Genomic DNA, 20,248 nt, shown 5'->3' on the forward strand with positions numbered 1-20,248 from the left:
GGCGATCTCACGGTTCCTCCGAGCCTGAAGAAGTAGTACTTTACTGTAGTACTGTTAGAGGTACTAGTACTTTACTGTAGTACTGTCAGTTGTACTAGTACTTTACTGTAGTACTGTTAGAGGCACTAGTACTTTACTGTAGTACAGTTAGAGGTACTAGTACTTTACTGCAGTACAGTTAGAGGCACTAGTACTTTACTGTAGTACAGTTAGAGGTACTAGTACTTTACTGTAGTACAGTTTGAGGTACTAGTACTTTACTGTAGTACAGTTAGAGGTACTTGTACTTTACTGTAGTACAGTTAGAGGTACTAGTACTTTACTGTAGTACTGTTAGAGGTACTTGTACTTTACTGTAGTACAGTTAGAGGTACTAGTACTTTACTGTAGTACAGTTTGAGGTACTACTACTTTACTGTAGTACTGTTAGAGGTACTAGTACTTTACTGTAGTACAGTTTGAGGTACTTGTACTTTACTGTAGTACAGTTAGAGGTACTAGTACTTTACTGTAGTACAGTTTGAGGTACTTGTACTTTACTGTAGTACAGTTAGAGGTACTAGTACTTTATTGTAGTTTAGTTTGAGGTACTTGTACTTTATACTGTAGTACAGTTTGAGGTACTAGTACTTTACTGTAGTACAGTTTGAGGTACTTGTACTTTACTGTAGTACAGTTTGAGGTACTTGTACTTTACTGTAGTACAGTTTGAGGTACTAGTACTTTACTGTGTGTATATGTGTGTGTGTGTATTATCAGCTGCTGTGACTCTCTGTTCTTCTAATCTGTTCTGTGATGTCGTGTATGTGTGTGTGTGTGTGTGTGTGTGTGATGTCGTTACCATGAGTGTGTGTGTGTGAGTGTGTGTGTGTGTGTGTGTGTGTGTGTGTGTATGTGTGTGTGTGTGTGTCGTTACCATGAGCAGACGGATCTTCTGCAGTTTCTCTCTGTCCGTGTCGTACTGTTTGTCTATCAGCTGGTTCCTCTCCTGACACGAGAACAAGAACACTTGCAACTCATTATCTACATCAGAGGAGGAAGGAAGGAAGGAAGGAAGGAAGGAAGGAAGGAAGAGAGGAAGGAAGGAAGAAAGGGAGGAAGGAAGGAAGGAAAGAAGGAAGGAAGGAAGGGAGGATGGAAGGAAGGAAGATGCAAGGATGGAAGGGAGAAGACAGGAAGGAATGAAAGGAAGGAAGGAAGGAAGGAAGGAAGGAAGGGAGGATCGAAGGAAGGAAGATGCAAGGATGGAAGGTAGAAGACAGTAAGGAAAGATGAAAGGAAGGAAGGAAGGAAGGAAGGAAGGGAGGATCGAAGGAAGGAAGATGCAAGGATGGAAGGTAGAAGACAGTAAGGAAAGATGAAAGGAAGGAAGGAAGGAAGGAAGGAAGGAAAGAAGCAAGGAAGATGCAAGGATGGAAGGGAGAAGACAGTAAGGAAAGATGAAAGGAAGAAAGAAAGGAAGGAAGGAAGGATGGAAGGAAGGAAGGGAAGACAGGATGTAAAGATGGAAGCAAGAAAGGGAGGATCGGAGGAAGGAAGGAAGGAAGGAAGGACAGATGGAAGGAAGAGAAGACAGGAAGGAATGAAAGAAAGGAAGGAAGGTAGGAAGGAAGGGAGGAAGGAAGGAATGAAGGAAAGATGGAAGGAAGAAAGGGAGGATCAAAGGAAAGAAGATGCAAGGATGGAAGGAAGAGAAGACAGTAAGGAAAGATGAAAGAAAGGAAGGAAGGAAGGAAGGAAGGAAGGAAGAAAGTAAGGAAGGATGTAAAGATAGAAGCAAGAAAGGGAGGATCGGAGGAAGGAAGGAAAGATGGAATGATGGAAGGAAGAGGAGAGAAGACAGTAAGGAAAGATGGAAGTAAGGAAGGAAGGATCGGAGGAAGGAAGGAAGGAAGGACAGATGGAAGGAAGAGAAGATAGGAAGGAATGTAAGAGAGAGAGGAAGGCAGGAAGGGAAGACAGTAAGGAAAGATGAAAGGAAGGAAGGAAGGAAGGAAGGGAAGACAGTAAGGAAAGATGAAAGGAAGGAAGGAAGGAAGGAAGGGAAGACAGGATGTAAAGATGGAAGCAAGAAAGGGAGGATCGGAGGAAGGAAGGGAGGATCGGAGGAAGGAAGTGAATATAGTTTTTGTACCTTCTCCTCTTCTGTATCTTGTCCTGACGCCATCTTCAGCTCCTCGATGTTCTGCTGCAGGCGGGTCATCTCCTCCTGAACGTCCACACACACACACACACACACACACACCACAGACAATTAAAACCAATCTACACACACACACACACACACACACACACACACACACACACAGGATGCAGATGTGTGTGTAGCTCACCCTGCAGTGTGTTCTGAACTCTTGCTCCTGCTGCTTCAGGTTCTCGTTCATCGTTACCAGAGCTTTCAGCTTCTCCAACACGCTGCACACACACACACACACACACACACACACACACACACACACACACACACACACACACACACACACACACACACACACACACACACACACACGCAGAGACAGAGACAGAGACAGAGACACACACACACACACACACACACACACACACACACACACACACAGTAACACACAGTAACACACACACACACACACACACAGACACACACACACTTAAATCAGTTAAACTAGATTTAAAAGCAGCATCAGGTTTGTTAAAATGTACATTTAGTATTTTTGTTGGTTGGGAGCTGCAGTTCCCAACAGCAACCAGCAGATGTCAGTAAATCTCTCTCTCTCTCTCTCTCCTGTTGTGTTCAGTCAAGGAAGGGAGCCTTCCCTCTTTCTTTCCTTCCTTCCTTCCACTTTTCCATCCTTCTTTCCTTTCTTCCTTCCTTCCATCTTTCTTTCCATCCTTCCTTCCTTCCTTTCTTCCATCCTTCTTTCCTTCGTTCCTTCCTTCCATCTTTCCTTCCTTCCTTCATTCCATCTTTCCTTCCTTCCTTTCATTCCTCCCTTCCTTTCATTCCTCCCTTCCTTTCTTCCTTCCTTCCTTCCTTTCTTCCTTTCTTCCTTCCTTCCTTCCTTCTTTCCTTAAATAATGACTCACCTGCTGTCAGCTTGTTCCTCCATCTCCTCTAAAGACTGCAGCTCCGTCCTCAGACTCTCCGACTGCTCCGTAGCCTGGAAGCAGGAAGCAGGAAGCATGAAGCATGAGCACATTATCGACTTTATCGTTAACATTTACGAGATTATTCCCCAAAAACTTGTAAAAGCGTTAACAAATCTCCCAAAGTCTGATTGCTCCAGGTTTGGTCTCACCTCCATCAGTTTCCTTTTAGCGTCGTCACTGCGAGTCTTCACCTCTGAATGTTTGACTTGTAGCTGAGAGAGAGAAACACTGGTTGACTCTCTGATCAAAGGAAGGAAGGGAGGATGGAGGAAGAAAGGAAGGAAGGAAGGAAGGATGAAGGAAGGAAGGAAGGAAGGAAGGAAAGAAGAAAGGAAGAATGGAGGAAGGAAGGAAGGATGGAGGAAGGAAGGAAGGAAGGATGGAGGAAGGAAGGAAGGAAGATGGAAGGAAGGAAGGAAGGATGGAGGAAGGATGGATGGAGGAAGGAAGGAAAGATGGAAGGAAGAAAGGGAGGATCGAAGGATTGAAGATGCAAGGATGGAAGGAAGAGAAGACAGTAAGGAAAGATGAAAGAAAGGTAGGAAGGAAGGGAGGAAGGAAAGATGAAAGGAAGGAAGGAAGGAAGGAAGGAAGGAAGGAAGGACAGATGGACCGCACTGACTCCGGTCCCGACTACGTGCTGGACCACTGACCTCCTCCAGCTGTTTAGTCTTGTGTTGGATCTGCTTGGTGAGCGAGGCGACGGCCCTGCGGTGCTGCTGCAGCGGTCCGTAGCGCTCTGAACGCTCCTCTGAGGACAGCTCCGACTGCTGTGGACACGCACGGGGCACACACGGGACACACACGGGACAAACACGGGGGACACACACGGGACACACCGTTACTAACCCTGACCGACGGAAATGAAATCTGGAGGTTTGTAAGATAATGTTTAAAACATCACCCACGGTCTGTTTCTCACCTTCTCAGCGTACTCGGAGGCGATCTGTTTGATCTCCTCAGACTGAAGTCCAACGATCTGACCCACGGCGCTCGCTGTCAGCTTCCCCTACACACACACACACACACACACACACACACACACACACACACATATATATAAATATATATATATATATATATATATATATATGGTATATACTATATATATTATATCACAGCTCAACAGGAAACACTAAGAGGTGATTTACTGATATAAAGCACTATTACTACTACATAAAGTACTACTACTACTACATAAAGTACTACTACTACTACATAAAGTACTACTACTACTACAACTACTACTGCTGTGAGTATTGAGTATGAGCAGTGGAGATGGTCTCACCTCCTCGGTTGCCATGGCAGCCATGCTGGTCATCAGGCTTTTGATTCGCATCTAAGAGAGAAAACAGACTGCCGTCAGATTTTAACGCATTAAACTGAAGTCGAGTTTAGTGTGTACTAAGTGTGTATTAAGTGTGTACTAAGTGTGTATGAAGCTTTTACCTCCTCCGCCGCCTGCAGGTCGTCTTCCTCTGACACCTCCGTCATCCCCGGAGGAGCAGCCGCTGCCTGAGTCTTCTTCTCCTCCACCTGGGTTACACACACACACACACACACACACACACACACACACACACACACACACACACACACGCACACACGCACACACGCACACACGCACACATTATTAAAGCTTTTTAATTACTAAAATCATTATTAAGAAACAAGGAAGGAAGGAAGGAAGGAAGGAAGCAAGGAAAGTTGGTAAAGGAAGGAAGGAAGGAAGGAAGGTTGGTAAAGGAAGGAAGGAAGGACAGATGAAAGAAAGATAAGATAATATAATAATAATTCAAATCCACTTACTTTGTCTTGTTTGGACTGTTTGCTGAATCCATATCGCCTGGAAAAGAAAGAAAGAAAAAACACTTTAATGACTTTAGTAATTAAATAATGAATAGTAATAATGCCCTTGCCCCCCCCCCACCACCCCCCCATCATGCCACATTACATCATCCACACATCAAACTGCAGTAATCCAACTTCCTTCCTTCTCTCTCCTTACTTCCTTCCTCTTCCCTCCCTTCCTTATTTCCTTCCTCTTCCCTCCCTTCCTTCATTCCTTCCTCATTTCCTTCCTTCCTTCCTCCCTTCCTTCCTTCTGTCCTCCTTTCCTCCCTTCCTTCCTCATTTCGTTCTTTCCTCAATTCCTTCCTTCCTCTTCCATCCCTTCCTTCGTTCCTTCCTTATTTCCTTCCTTCCTTCCTTCCTCCCTTCCTTCCTTCTTTCCTTCTTTCCTCTCTTCCTTCCTCATTTCCTTCTTTCCCCACTTCCTTCCTTCCTCTTCCCTCCCTTCCTCATTTCCTTCCTTCCTTCCTTCCTCCCTTCCTTCGTCCCTCTTTTCCTCCTTTCCTTCTTTCCCCAATTCCTTCCTTCCTCTTTCCCCAATTCCTTCCTTCTTCTTTCCTCCCTTCCTTCCTTCTTTCCTCCCTCTTTTCCTTCCTTCCTCATTTCCTTCTTTCCCCACTTCCTTCCTTCCTCTTCCCTCCCTTCATTCCTTCCTTCCTTCCTCCCTTCCTTCGTCCCTCTTTTCCTCCTTTCCTTCCTCCTTTCCTTCTTTCCCCAATTCCTTCCTTCCTCTTTCCCCAATTCCTTCCTTCCTCTTTCCTCCCTTCCTTCCTTCTTTCCTCTTTTCCTCCCTTCCTTCTTTCCCCAATTTCTTCCTTACTTCCTCCCTTCCTTCCTTCTTTCCTCCTTTCCTCCCATCCTTCCTTCCTTCCTTGACCTGAGCACTACTCCTCCTCAGCATGCCACATTACATCATCCACACATCAAACTTCATTTCATTCATAAAAAAAAAAGAAGAAGAAGAAAAAGAAGAAGAAGAAAAGAAAAGTGCATCCATCAAAGCAGCGCCACAGTTTGCATCCATCATGCCTCTAAAGCAGGGGAGTCAAACATGCGGCCCGTGGACCAGAACCGGCCCGCCCAGGCGTCCAATCCGGCCCACTTTCCTTCCTGTCTTCTTTTCCTTCCTATACCCTCCTGTCGTCTGTCCTTCTTTCCTTCCTCCCTTCTTTCCTTCTTTGTTTCCTTCCATCCTACCTTCCTTCCTTGTTTGTTTCCTTCCCTCTGTCCTATCTTCCTTCCATCTTTCCTTCATCTTCCTTTCCTTCCTTGTTTTCTGTCCTTCTTTCCTTCCTCCCTTTCTTACTTCTTTCCTTCTTTGTTTCCTTCCTTCCTTCCCTCCGTCCTTCCATCTTTCCCTTTCTTCCTTCCTTTCCTTCCTTCCTTCCTTGCTTGCTTCCTTCCTTCCTTGTCTTCTTTTCCTTTCTTCATTTCCTTCCTTTTGTCTTTCCTTCCCTCCTTTCTAATCCCTTTTTCTTTCTTCCTTCCTTCCTTCCTTTTGTCTTTCCTTCCCTCCTTCCTAATCCCTTTTTCTTTCTTCCTTCCTTCCTTCCTTTTGTCTTTCCTTCCCTCCTTCCTAATCCCTTTTCCTTTATTCCTTCCTTCCTCCCTTCTGTCCTTCCTTTCTTTTTGTCTTTCCTTCCTATCACTTTTCCCTTCTTTCCATCCTTCCTTCCATCTTTCCTTCATCTTCTTTTCCTTTCTTCCTTTCCTTCCTTCCTTGTCTTCTTTTCCTTTCTTCATTTCCTTCCTAATACCTTTTCCTTCCTTCCTTCCTTCCTTCCTTCCTTCCCTCCCTCCTTCCTAATACCTTTTCCTTCCTTCCTTCCTTCCCTCCCTCCTTCCTAATACCTTTTCCTTCCTTCCTTCTTTCCTTTTGTCTTTCCTTCCTATCATTTTCCCCTTCTTTCCTTCTTTCCTTCCTTCCTTCCTTCCTTCCTTCCCTCCATCTTTTTAATGATCCGGCCCTTGAATGAAGATGAGTTTGACCCCCCTGCCTCTAAAATCACATAAAAACCAAACCACAGCGAGCATCACACGTTCATTCAGTACTTACAGCAGGAAATCTGACACTCTAGTACAGACGGATGGAGGGATGGACGGATGGAGGGATGAGAAAACAGTATGTCAGAGAGAAAGGACAGTGAGGGGGGAGGGGGAAGGGGAGGGGGAGGGGGGGTACAGGTGTGTGTGGGGGTGGGGGGGTCAGAAATAATGTCAACATGTGTGTTTTAATTATGTATGGAAGAAAGGTTGGTAAAGAAGGAAGGAAGGAAGGAGGAAGAAGAGGAGGAAGACGAAGAAGAGGATGAAAGGAAGAAGAAGAGGAAGAGGAGGAAGAGGAAGAGGAGGAAGAGTGGCTGTGAAGTCTCACCGGCCGTATTCCAGCAGCGTGGAGTGAACTCTGGACTCTTCATCCAGCAGCTCTCCTGCATCTCTCTGCCTCCTGTACCTCCGCTGGGGTTTATACACTTCCTGTAACACAACATACACTTCCTGTAACACAACCATTAACATCACTGAGTGTGTATGTAGTGTGTATGAAGTGTGTAGTCAATTCCTTTAAAATAAAACTAAACTAAAACTAGTCAATTCCTTCAAAATAAAACTAAACTAAAACTAGTCAATTCCTTCAAAATAAAACTAAACTAAAAGTAGCCCATTCCTTCAAAATAAAACTAAACTAAAACTAGTCAATTCCTTCAAAATAAAACTAAACTAAAACTAGTCAATGACGTGCACGCGACCGGTAATACATGAACTACACTCCACACAGCTAGATATAAAAATCTTTACTGTGACTTTCACATGGCTATACCTTACCTAGAAACTAGAGGTATGAGCTGGACCCAGCTGAGGAGGAAGGGGGAGGGGCCTGTGAGGAAGGGGGAGGGGCCTGTAAGGAGGAAGGGGGCTGTGTGGAGGAAGGGGGAGGGGCATGTGAGGAGGAAAGGGGCTGTGTGGAGGAAGGGGGAGGGGCCTGTGAGGAGGAAGGAGGCTGTAAAGAGGAAGGGGAGGGGCCTGTAAGGAGGAAGGAGGCTGTAAAGAGGAAGAGGGAGGGGCCTGTAAGGAGGAAGAGGGAGGGGCCTGTGAGGAGGAAGGTGGCTGTAAGGAGGAAGGGGGAGGGGGCCTGTGAAGAGGGAAGGGGAGTGGCCTGTAAGGAGGAAGAGGGAGGGGCCTGTGAGGAGGAAGGAGGCTGTAAAGAGGAGGGGGAGGGGCCAGTGAGGAGGAAGGGGGAGGGGCCTGTGAGGAGGAAGGAGGCTGTAAAGAGGAAGGGGAGTGGCCTGTAAGGAGGAAGAGGGAGGGGCCTGTGAGGAGGAAGGAGGCTGTAAAGAGGAGGGGGGAGGGGCCGGTGAGGAGGAAGGGGGAGGGGCCTGTGAGGAGGAAGGAGGCTGTAAAGAGGAGGGGGGAGGGGCCGGTGAGGAGGAAGGGGGAGGGGCCTGTGAGGAGGAAGGAGGCTGTAAAGAGGAGGGGGGAGGGGCCGGTGAGGAGGAAGGGGGAGGGGCTATGAGGAGGAAGGGGGAGGGGCTGTGAGGAGGAAGTAGGCTGTAAGGAGGAGGGGGGAGGGGGCTATGAGGAGGAAGGAGGCTGTAAGGAGGAAGAGGGAGTGGCCTGTGAGGAGGAAGGGGGCTGTGTGGAGGAAGGGGGAGGGGCCTGTGAGGAGGAAGGGGCAGGGAGCTGTGTGGTTGGCAGCTGTCAGACATTCCATCAGACACAATCCTGACTCTGATTGGTTCAGTAGGAGCAGTAGGCGGGGCTAAATGAGCCTGGTTCTTTTACAGATTACTAATTTCATGTAATGCTGTTAAAGGTTCGATGGTTTTAATAAACTCACCAGAACATCCAGAACGGCTCTCACTGCTTTGTCTTTCCTCTGGAGAAACTCTTCATCCTAAAAAAAAAAAAAACACAAGATTCACACGAAGAGCAGAGTGGTTACACCATTTGACATTTTCAGGAGCATTCAGCCTTTTTCTGGTAAAAAGAAATGCAAAATTAGAAGTTAAAATGTGAAAATAAACGTATGAATAACTTCACACATTCTTTTTTTGTGGACCCAGCATCAAATTTCTGCTTTTAATCCATTTAGAGAGAATATATTAGAGGATTATGGTAAAAATGTCTAAGTGGTGTAACCATAAAAACTTTGGAAGGAAGGAAGGAAGGAAGAAAGGAAGGAAGGAAGGAAGGAAGGAAGGAAGGAAGGAAGGAAGGAAAGGAGGGAAGGAAGGTAGGATGGAAGGAAGGAAGGAAGGATGTAAGATCATGCCAAACTAGTTGATATGGTGTTAGGTAGGAAGGAAGGAAGGAAGGAAGGAAGGAAGGAAGGAAGGAAGGAAGGATGTAAGATCATGCCAAACTAGTTGATATGGTGTTAGGTAGGAAGGAAGGAAGGAAGGAAGGAAGGAAGGAAGGAAGGAAGGAAGGTGTTTTATTGACTATTTACTGTTTTTAAGCAACGTTGAATTATTTGGTACAAAGTTTTTATGGTTACACCACTTAGACATTTTTACCATAATCCTCTAATATATTCTCTCTAAATGGATTAAAAGCAGAAATGTGTCACTGTGTGTGCGAATGTGTGTGTGTGTGTGTGTGTGTGTGTGTGTGTCTGTGTGTGTGTGTGAATGTGTGTGTGTGTGTGTGTGTGTGTACCTCCGGCAGGCTGTGGGTCTTCTGGAACTGAGATATGGAGTACGCTCTCACATAGTCGCCCATCTCCTCCCTGGTCTCTATGGCTCGCTTCACCAACCACTAACACACACACACACACACACACACACACACACACACACACACACACACACACACACACACACACACACACACACACACACACACAGACACACACACACACACAAACACACACAGACATACACACACACAAACACACACACAGAGACACACACACACACACAGACACACACAGACACACACAGACACACACTCTCATGTAAGAAGCTGTGTGTGTGTGTGTGTGTCTGTGTGTGTGTGTGTGTGTGTGTCTGTGTCTGTGTGTGTGTCTCTGTGTGTGTGTGTGTGAGTGTGTGTGTGTGTGTGTGTGTGTGTGTGTGTGTGTGAGCAGCAGCTCTACCTGGATCACTGGGAAGATGTGGATGAAGTCGAGTCCTTGGATCTGATGCGGCTCCAGGCGGTGAGGACATTTCATCTTCGGGAGAACGCTCACGATCTTCTCCGTCAGAGCTCTGAGAGGAAGTACTTTAGATATCAGATATCAGATACTTTACTGTAGTACAGTTAGAGGTACTAGTACTTTACTGTAGTACAGTTAGAGGTACTAGTACTTTACCGTAGTACAGTTAGAGGTACTAGTACTTTACTGTAGTACAGTTAGATGTACTTGTACTTTACTATAGTACAGTTAGAGGTACTAGTACTTTACTATAGTACAGTTTGAGGTACTAGTACTTTACTATAGTACAGTTAGAGGTACTAGTACTTTACTGTAGTACAGCTAGAGGTACTTGTACTTTACTATAGTACAGTTTGAGGTACTAGTACTTTACTATAGTACAGTTTGAGGTACTAGTACTTTACTGTAGTACAGTTTGAGGTACTTGTACTTTACTATAGTACAGTTTGAGGTACTAGTACTTTACTGTAGTACAGTTTGAGGTACTTGTACTTTACTGTAGTACAGTTAGAGGTACTAGTACTTTACTGTAGTACTGTTTGAGGTACTAGTACTTTACTATAGTACAGTTTGAGGTACTAGTACTTTACTGTAGTACAGTTAGAGGTACTAGTACTTTACTGTAGTACAGTTAGAGGTATTAGTACTTTACTGTAGTACAGTTAGAGGTACTAGTACTTTAAAAAGACAACAACACATAAAATAATGTGAAATTAATGAAACTTACATTTTCTGGCCGATAGTGGAGTTTTCTTGGAACAGGAGATCAACATCGATGTCAAAGTTACACGTGGTGATGCACCAGGTCATCCCACCGACCACCTGGGGAGCAGAGGGGGGGGGGGGGGGGGGCAGGGGTCAGAACAGAGAGGAAGTACCTTATGAGCATGAAGGAGCAGGAACAGACAGGAAGTACCTTATGAGCATGAAGGAGCAGGAACAGACAGGAAGTACCTTATGAGCATGAAGGAGCAGGAACAGACAGGAAGTACCTTATGAGCATGAAGGAGCAGGAACAGACAGGAAGTACCTTATGAGCATGAAGGAGCAGGAACAGACAGGAAGTACCTTATCGAAGGGAGACAGTCCTTTGATTCGGGCTCTGAAGTAGCCGGCAGCCAGCAGCAGCTCCAGGATCTCTGCCAGCTTAACACTCTGCTCCTCATCCTCTCTGGTCTCCACCTGCAACACCATGAAGACTGATGAGTACTACTGTAGTACTGTTAGAGTACTACTACTTTACTGTAGTACAGTTAGAGTACTACTACTTTACTGCAGTACAGTTAGAGGTACTAGTACTTTACTGCAGTACAGTTTGAGTTACTAGTACTTTACTGTAGTACAGTTTGAGGTACTTGTACTTTACAGTAGTACAGTTAGAGTACTAGTTCTTTACAGTAGTACAGTTAGAGTACTAGTACTTTACTGTAGTACTACTTTACTGTCAGTAAAGTACTAGTACCTCAAACTGTACTGCAGTTTGAGGTACTACAGAAGTACAGTTAGAGGTACTAGTACTTTACTGCAGTACAGTTTGAGGTACTAGTACTTCACTGTAGTATAGTTAGAGGTACTAGTACTTTACTGTAGTACAGTTTGAGGTACTTGTACTTTACTGTAGTACGGTTAGAGGTACTTGTAGTTTACTGTTTATTTAACAGCTTTAGTTGCTTTTCATGCAGGACTTTTATTTTGAAATGAAGTATATTTCCATCGCTGTTTGTGCTTTTATACTGAAATAAAGGATGTGAATACTACTTCCAGTTAGTTTATATATACATATATATATAAATATAGATATAGAAGGTCTTCTGTCTGTTGTCATGAACTAATCTGCTATATTTGCTGTTTATAATTATTGTTTATCTTATCTCTAAAACTACTACTGAAGCTAACGGCTGTCTGTGGACATATAGACTCAGATTTAACCGTTTAAACGTCGCTCCAGTGTTATATTATAATGATATATAAGTATTTAAATGTCCTCTACCTGTATTAAGTTGCCGTCCTGATCGTACTGAGCTGCTATTTTAGATCCAGTTCTCACTCTGTGGAAGACAGAAGTAGCCGCCATGTTGGACTGATGTTGTTGATGACAGGCCAGCTCCACTCATACCCGCATTCCGCTAAGTCCCGCCCTACTCCGCCTCTGATTGGCTGGTGATCGTTCAATGCGGTGATTTTATTGGTTAGATTTCGGCCTGGGTAGATAGTGTTGGCCAGAGGCAGAATGCGGGGCGGGTCATTGCAGAATACGGGTGAGAAGAAATAACGTGATGGGTCACATGATGCCAGGCCGATTTTTCTCTTTATTTTTTTTTTTATATTTATGACCTTATTAAATACGTCAGGAAGGAGATAATTAACAGTGAAACTAATACATTATTTATGTTTATTTTTAAGGCTTTTATGACTATTAAATGCGAATTTATAGCTGTTGTCATTTGTCGCTGTGTGAATAAAGTTTGATTGACTTCTCGTTTGTTGTTGCCATACAAATAAAGTTTTTTGTTTTATTATTATTGTTTTTATTTAACATTAAAATCTTCTAACTGAATCCTGTAACAGAATATATCATTATTATTATATTTATTATTTTCCGTTATTTATTTTTGTCATTTATATGCTATTTCTTTGTCAATTTGAGTGTTGTCAATAAAGTAAAAACACCGAAGCGGGTATTTTTACGACAGTGTTGCTCAATTCACGGCTTTTGCTTGTTCGACAGTCAGCTCGGGTTGGAGGCACACGTGTGTACACCCGGTGTTTACAGCAACATGGCGAAAGCGACGACGAAGAAGAGAGAGAATAACAACAATAAAAAGAGCAAAAAGAGCCTGAAGAAGAAGAAGCAGGAGGAAGAGGAGGAGGTGCAGCATGTGCGACACGATGATGAAGAGCTGGAGGAAGGCTTAAATGGAGGTGAGGAGGAGGAGGAGAAACATGAAAAGAGGGAGAAAAAAAGTAAAAAGAGCCTGAAGAAGAAGAAGCAGCAGCAGAAAGAGGAGGTGCATGTACGATATGATGATGATGATGATGAAGAGGAAGGTTTAAATGGAGGTGAAGAGGAGGAGAAAGAGGAGGAAGAGGATGATGATGATGAGAGGAGGAGGAATAAGCTGCTGGAAGCCATCGCAGGTCTGGGGGCTCAGAAGAAGAGGAGGAGACCGCTGGTGGAGAGATCTGAGGCAGCTGTGCTTATGTCAGAGTTCACTGTGGGAGGAGGAGGTGCAGCAGCAGGAGGAGAAGAAGAAAGAGGAGGAGGAGGTGCAGCAGGAGGAGAAGGAGGAGTCCAGCTGTCAGACCTGATCGGCAGCCTGGAGCAAACGCCGGCCGTCTCCTCCCGCACCAAGAAGCAGCTGAGGAGCCTGCAGCGAGGCAAAGCGCTGGAGACTCCTCTGAGCCGGCAGGAGGCGCAGCGCGTCCAGCGAGGAGTCGCCTTCCTCAAAGCGTCGCAGGAGGTGACGCGTTGGAGCTGCGTCATCCAGGAGAACCAGCGGGCGGAGCAGCTGGTGTTCCCTTTGAACCAAGGCGCTCCTCCTGCACCCAAAACCATCGAGCGGAGGGTGACGGGCTGGAAGGCGAGGACTCCTCTGGAGCAGGAGGTGTTCGCGCTCCTCACCGCCAACAAGCAGCCGATCCACGACCCGGTCCTCACCTCCTGCGAGGAGGCGTCGCTACGGGCGATGAGCTTGGAGGAGGCGAAGATAAGACGGGCGGAGCTGCAGAAAGCCAGAGCGCTGCAGTCCTACTACGAGGCGCGAACACGCAGGGAGAAGAAGATCAAGAGCAAGAAGTACCACCGGGTGCAGAACAAGGCCAAGCGCAAGGAGGTGCTGAAGAAGTTCGACGACATGGTGAAGGAGGATCCGGCGGGAGCGCTGGAGGAGCTGAAGAGGATCGAGGAGGCGCGCATGAAGGAGCGCATGACGCTGAAGCATCAGAACAGCGGGAAGTGGGCGAAGTCGAAGGCGATCATGGCCAAGTACGACCTGGGAGCGAGGAGAGCCATGCAGGAGCAGCTGGAGGTGAACAAGGAGCTCACGCAGAAGATGGTGACGTCTCTGAGTAAGGAGGAGGAAGAGGAAGAGGAGGAGGAGGAGAAAGAGGAGGAGGAGGTGCCGGACTTTGTGAATGATGCAGAAGGAGCGACAGGCTCCTCAAATCCCTGGATGAGAGGGAGGCTGACTGAGGAGCCGGTAGAGAAGGAGGAGAAAGAGACTGAGGAGGTTATAATAGTAGGAGGAGGTGAGGAGGAGGAAGAGGAGGAGGAGGTGATAGTGGAAACAGAGGAGGAGGCGCTGCTCCGAGAGTTTGACAACAGGAGGAAACGGCGTCAGGCTCAGGAGGAGGAGGAGAAAGAGGAGGAGCAGGAGGAGGAGAAGGAGGAAGAGAAAGAGGAGGAGAGGAAGGATGGAGAGGAGGTGAAGGAGAAAGAAGAGCAGGAGGAAGAGAAGGAGGATGGAGAGGAGGAGGAGAAAGAGGAGGAGGAGGAGGAGGAGGAGGAGGAGCTGTCAGAGTTCACAAGTCTGTACAGAGAGATCACAGACCAGCAGGAGGCTGAGGAGGCGCCACACACCTCCTCTCAGCTGGAGGAGGGGCTGCTGAGGATCAGGACTCTGGAGGACGTTGACCTCCTCAGTCCGGAGGCCGACGGAGGAGCAGAGAAGGAGCCCCAGCAGCCTCCTCCTCCTGCTCCTCCTGCTCCTCCTGCTCCTCCTCCGAAGCTCCAAAACAAGAAACGCAAGAGAGGCATCGAGCTGAAGGAGGTGCTCACCAAGGGGGCAAAGGTCATCCAGGTTCCGCTTGCTCCCACCACGCAGGAGCAGGAGGAGGAGGAGGAGCAGCAGGAGGAGCAGCTGGACCAGAGGGGGCTCATCAGGGAGGCGTTCGCCGGCGACGACGTGGTGTCCGACTTCCTGAAGGAGAAGCGAGCGCAGGAGGAGGCGTCGAGGCCGAAGGTGGTGGACCTGACGCTGCCCGGCTGGGGGGAGTGGGGGGGCACGGGGCTCAAACCCTCCCGCCAAAAGAGGAGGAGGTTCAGGGTGAAGGCGGCGGCGCCCCCCCCCAGGAGGGACAGCGGGCTCCCCAGCGTCATGGTAACGGAGCAGAGGAGCAGCGCCCTCAGCCTGCACCAGGTCAGCTCCCTGCCGCAGCCCTTCGTCACACACGCTCAGTTCGAGGGGAGCATCCGCGTGCCGCTCGGCCGCGCCTGGAACACGGAGCGCACCGTGAAGAAGGCCACGAAGCCGCGCGTGGTGACGCGGCCGGGCGCCATCATCGAGCCGATGAGCCGAGAGGAGCTGATGAAGAAGAGGAGGAAGACGACGACGAGCGGCACTGTGAACTATAAGAGAGAACATTACTGAAACACAGGAAACACAAGAAAGAGTTAAATGACTATAACATTAAATAACATCTAATACTTTACTGATTATATATTAAACACTATATATAGTATTTAATATATATATTAATGCTATATATACTGTTTATATATTAAACACTATATACTGTTCATATATATTAAATACTATATATAGTATTAATATATATATTAACAGTATATGTAATGTTTAATATATGTATTAAACATTACATATACTGTTAATATATATATAGCATTAATATATAAACAGTATATATAGTATTTAACCCTTAAACAGGCAACGTGCACCAGGGTAAACATCCATATATACATGTTTTTAAAGACCTTAATAGGAGTAATGTTTCCTAGTGGAGATATAACTCACTGAATCCAAAGTTAACTAAATATTTTAACATTATTTGTGGAAATGTGAACTTGAGATAACTAGTAAGATCAAAACTAAATAAAATAATAATAATTTAAACATCTAATGTTCTCACTCCTGGCTGTTCAAGGGTTAATATGTATAAACAGTATATATATATATATATATATGTGTTATATTTCATATTTTTGGGTCCATGTGAGAATATTTCAGCGTTTCTGGAGCTGATGTGTTTTTTTCTTTTCTTTATTTTTCATATTAAATGTCAAATATAAAGTTTAATACAGCTGATTATTGATATAAAGTTTAATACAGCTGATTATTGATATAAAGTTTAATACAGCTGATTATTGATGAACGGCTCAGTCAGTGTTTCTCAGAGCTTCCTCAGTTATTGTCTCACGTGAGAAAGAAAAGCAGCCAATCAGACGAGAGTTTAGTCTCTTAGTCGCAGCTTCAATAGAAAAAATATAAAATGAAACTGATGAAGATGATGATGATGATGATGAAGATAAACTGCTTATTTGTTCTTGTTTGAAATATAAAAACTATTAAAACTTTGTGATTTAAATGCAAAGATGTTCACGTGGTTGAAATGTTCAGACTCAGATTGATGATGAATCCACTTTAAAGGACGAGTGCAGCATTTTTCTCTGTGTGTCATTAGATGAAGAAACGCTGGAATGAGGTCATATTTGGTATTATTGATTATAAGCAGGAGAAAGAAAGATATAATTTAATCTTTCTATTTAATAAACTTATAAAATTGCCCCAAAAAGTAAGTTTAATGAGTCGTAACTGAGCTCACTTTGGCCTTTAAATGTGTTCAAAAATCTAAATTCATATTAAAAGCAGATTTTTTAAAAAGGTTATATTTTAACCAGATGAGGAGGCTCGGGCATCTAGTCAGGATGCCTCCCGGACGCCTCTCTGGTGAGGTGTTCAGGGTACGTCCCACCGGTAGGAAACCCAGGACACGCTGGAGAGACTATGTCTCTCGGCTGGCCTGGGAACGCCTCGGGATCCCCCGGGAAGAGCTGGACGAAGTGGCTGGGGAGAGGGAAGTCTGGGCTTCCTGCTTAGGCTGCTGCCCCCACGACCCGACCCCGGATAAAGCGGAAGAGGACGGACGGACGGATATATTACTTAAATTTAATTAATTACACGATGACAAGAATATAAATTAAGCTGTTGATAAATGCAGATACAATTTTTTTAAAAGTTCAAATGATGCTCAAATTTAATGTTGTAAATATAAATTACTTTTTTTAACCTCCTGATTGATTTCTCATTTAATTAATTCATTATTTTAGTCCATAAATCTACAAAATAGTGAAAAAATTACGACTTAATTTAAATTCTGTTAAAGAAACCATCAGAATAATGAATTATCTAAATAAATAACTTCCTGTTCTCGTCTCGAGGGCCAACTTTGGTCCACAAACCACAGTTTTCGTCTCCTGCTGACTTCAACTGTCACTAATTGATTAATCATCGCTGCTCTGGTTTTATTAAAGATGTAAAGATGGAAGGAAGGATGAACGGGCCAAAGGAAAGAAGGAAGGAAAGAAAAGAAGGACAGGGAGAAAGGATAGAAGGACAGGAAGGAAAGAAGGACAGGAAGAAAGGATAGAAGGAAGGGAGGAAGGAAAAGAAGGACAGGAAGGAAAGAAAAAAAGGAAGGACAGGAAGAAAGGATAGAAGGGAGGAAGGAAAAGAAGGATGCAAGGACAAGAAGGACAGGAAGGAAAGAAGGACGCAAGGAAGGAAAAGAAGGACAGGAAGGAAAGAAGGACGCAAGGAAGGAAAAGAAGGACAGGAAGGAAAGAAGGATGCAAGGAAGGAAAGAAGGAAAAGAAGGACAGGAAGGAAAGTAAAGAAGGACCGGAAGGAAAAAAGGACGCAAGGAAGGTAAAAAGGACAGGAAGGAAAGAAGGACGCACGGAAGGAAAAAAGGACGCAAGGAAGGAAGGAAAGAAAAGAAGGACAGGAAGGAAAGAAGGACAGGAAGAAAGGATAGAAGGAAAAATATGGACAGGAAGAAAGGATAGAAGGAAGGAAAGAAAAGAAGGACAGGAAGGAAAAAAGGACAGGAAGGAAGGAAAAGAAGGAAGCAAGGAGGGACAGGAAGGAAAGAATGAAGCAAGGAAGGAAGAAAGGAAAGAAGGAAGGACAGGAAGGAAAGATGGTAGGAAAAGAAGGACAGGAAGGAAAGAAGGACAGGAAGAAAGGATAGAAGAAAAAAAATGGACAGGAAGAAGGAAGGAAGGTAGGAAAGAAGGAAGGAAGAAAGGATAGAAGGAAGAAAGGATAGAAGGAAGGGAGAAAGGATAGAAGGAAGAAAGGATAGAAAGAAGGAAGGAAGAAAGGATAGCAGCTCTGTTGGTTTTCAGCGTGTGTGTAAACCTTCACACATGGGTGAGAGTGCAGCTGCTGGCACCTGACGTCTCTGTATTTCACCTGATAGACACTCTATTAGACCCCCCCCCCCCCCCCCCCCATAGACACTCTATTAGACCCCCTCCCCCCCACCCCCCCCATAGACACTCTATTAGACCCCCCCCCCCGCCCCCCCCATAGACACTCTATTAGACCCCCCCCCGCCCCCCCCATAGACACTCTATTACACCAGCCCCTCCATAGACACTCTATTAGACCAGCCCCCCCTCCTCATAGACACTCTATTAGACCAGCCCCTCCATAGACACTCTATTAGACCAGCCCCCCCATAGACACTCTATTAGACCAGCACACCCCCCCCCCCCCCATAGACACTCTATTAGACCCCCCCCCCCCCCCCCCCCCCCCAGTAATGGACTATGCATCAGTTCAGGCAATACTTGTCAGGTTGAGAGCCGAGAGGACGACTGGAGAATTCCATTAGAAAGCTTCAGTTACTAAATCACTCATCCCCTCTCTCTCCCTCTCTCTTTAGAGGGAGAGAGAGGGGGAGAGAGAGAGAGAGAGAGAGTGAGAGAGAGAGAGGGCGGGCAATTACTACAGCTTCATACAGGATGAACACAGAGCGAGTCCTTGGACCTGCTGGACTGCAGCGAGAGCAGACAGTGATTCTCTCTCACATACATATGAAGGCTGAAGAGGCTGTAAATCAGAGAGAGAGAGGGATAGAGAGAGAGAGAGAGAGAGAGAGAGAGAGAGAGAGAGAGAGAGAGAGAGAGAGAGAGGAGGATATAAACGGAGCCTCTCATGATGGAGCGTATTTTCCTCCATAATGCCCATTTATGAGATCTGCTTAAATATTTATCCTAGGATAAAGTAGGAATGTGTTAAAACAGCAGTATTTATCCTAGGATGAAGGGGGATGGGTTTAAACAGCAGTATTTATCCTAGGATGAAGGGGGATATGTTAAAAACAGCAGTATTTATCCTAGGATGAAGGAGGATGGGTTGAAACATCAGTATTTATCCTAGGATGAAGGGGGATGTGTTAAAACGTTAAAACAGCAGTATTTATCCTAGGATGAAGGGGGATGCGTTAAAACAGCAGTATTTATCCTAGGATGAAGGGGGATGCGTTAAAACAGCAGTATTTATCCTAGGATGAAGGGGGATGTGTTAAAACGTTAAAACAGCAGTATTTATCCTAGGATGAAGGGGGATGTGTTAAAACAGCAGTATTTATCCTAGGATGAAGGGGGATGTGTTAAAACAGCAGTATTTATCCTAGGATGAAGTAGGAATGTGTTAAAACAGCAGTATTTATCCTAGGATGAAGGGGGATGTGTTAAAACAGCAGTATTTATCCTAGGATGAAGGAAGATGTGTTAAAACAGCAGTATTTATCCTAGGATGAAGGGGGATTTGTTAAAACAGCAGTATTTATCCTAGGATGAAGGAGGATGGGTTGAAACATCAGTATTTATCCTAGGATGAAGGAGGATGTATTAAAACTGCAGTATTTATCCTAGGATGAAGGGGGATGTGTTAAAACAGCAGTATTTATCCTAGGATGAAGGGGGATGTGTTAAAACAGCAGTATTTATCCTAGGATGAAGGAGGATGTGTTAAAACAGCAGTATTTATCCTAGGATGTAGGAGGGATGTGTTAAAACTGCAGTATTTATCCTAGGATGAAGGGGGATGTGTTAAAACGTTAAAACAGCAGTATTTATCCTAGGATGAAGGAGGGATGTGTTAAAACAGCAGTATTTATCCTAGGATGAAGGGGGATGTGTTAAAACCGCAGAGACAGCTGATCAGTTTTAAAGTAGTTTTATTGGCTCACTATTCTTTCTGATATGAAGCTTCAGCCTGAATGAGAGACAGAAAGGAAGAAAGAAAGAAAAAAAATCCTCCATTTCTCTCTCTGTCTCCCTCTCCCTCTCTCTCTCTCTCTCTGTCT

The 20,248-nt window shown here is 45.2% G+C and overlaps 2 protein-coding genes across 2 annotated transcripts in view; one reads left to right on the forward strand and one right to left on the reverse strand.

Annotated features, from left to right (window-relative positions):
- ccdc93 (coiled-coil domain containing 93) overlaps positions 1–12,208 on the reverse strand; it is a gene marked incomplete at its 3' end in the record, with an annotated part of 17,207 nt that extends 4,999 nt beyond the window's left edge. The window contains exons 1-18 of the mRNA XM_053329086.1: positions 12,123–12,208; positions 11,201–11,314; positions 10,860–10,954; positions 10,073–10,184; positions 9,634–9,732; positions 8,813–8,869; positions 7,352–7,452; positions 4,936–4,972; positions 4,576–4,662; positions 4,415–4,465; positions 4,049–4,135; positions 3,780–3,896; positions 3,276–3,338; positions 3,064–3,137; positions 2,334–2,415; positions 2,135–2,209; positions 917–988; positions 1–24 (exon numbers count right to left, since the gene is read on the reverse strand). The exon at positions 1–24 is cut by the window's left edge and continues 85 nt beyond it. Of these exons, the coding sequence (XP_053185061.1) occupies positions 1–24; positions 917–988; positions 2,135–2,209; positions 2,334–2,415; positions 3,064–3,137; positions 3,276–3,338; positions 3,780–3,896; positions 4,049–4,135; positions 4,415–4,465; positions 4,576–4,662; positions 4,936–4,972; positions 7,352–7,452; positions 8,813–8,869; positions 9,634–9,732; positions 10,073–10,184; positions 10,860–10,954; positions 11,201–11,314; positions 12,123–12,206 (1,431 nt within the window). The remainder of the gene's footprint in view (positions 25–916; positions 989–2,134; positions 2,210–2,333; positions 2,416–3,063; positions 3,138–3,275; positions 3,339–3,779; positions 3,897–4,048; positions 4,136–4,414; positions 4,466–4,575; positions 4,663–4,935; positions 4,973–7,351; positions 7,453–8,812; positions 8,870–9,633; positions 9,733–10,072; positions 10,185–10,859; positions 10,955–11,200; positions 11,315–12,122) is intronic.
- Positions 12,209–12,908: 700 nt separating this feature from the next.
- On the forward strand, positions 12,909–15,552 carry si:dkey-251i10.3 (uncharacterized protein LOC553498 homolog). Its single transcript, XM_053328878.1, has 2 exons — positions 12,909–14,361; positions 14,506–15,552. The coding sequence occupies exons 1-2, from the start codon at positions 12,910–12,912 to the stop codon at positions 15,499–15,501; spliced, it is 2,448 nt and encodes an 815-aa protein (XP_053184853.1). The 5' UTR covers position 12,909; the 3' UTR covers positions 15,502–15,552.
- The last annotated feature ends 4,696 nt before the right edge of the window (positions 15,553–20,248 follow it).

This window comes from Scomber japonicus, chromosome 11, assembly GCF_027409825.1.
Source record: "Scomber japonicus isolate fScoJap1 chromosome 11, fScoJap1.pri, whole genome shotgun sequence".
NCBI classification, from domain to species: Eukaryota; Metazoa; Chordata; class Actinopteri; order Scombriformes; family Scombridae; genus Scomber; species Scomber japonicus.

What these genes read in the sequence shown, in the direction of transcription:
- si:dkey-251i10.3 (XM_053328878.1), top strand. Translation starts at nt 12,910, where the DNA reads ATGGCGAAAGCGACGACGAAGAAGAGAGAGAATAACAACAATAAAAAG. An exon ending in AGGAGAAAGAGACTGAGGAG is followed by an intron (nt 14,362 to 14,505) that starts GTTATAATAGTA and finishes GAGGAGGAGCAG; the next exon opens with GAGGAGGAGAAGGAGGAAGA.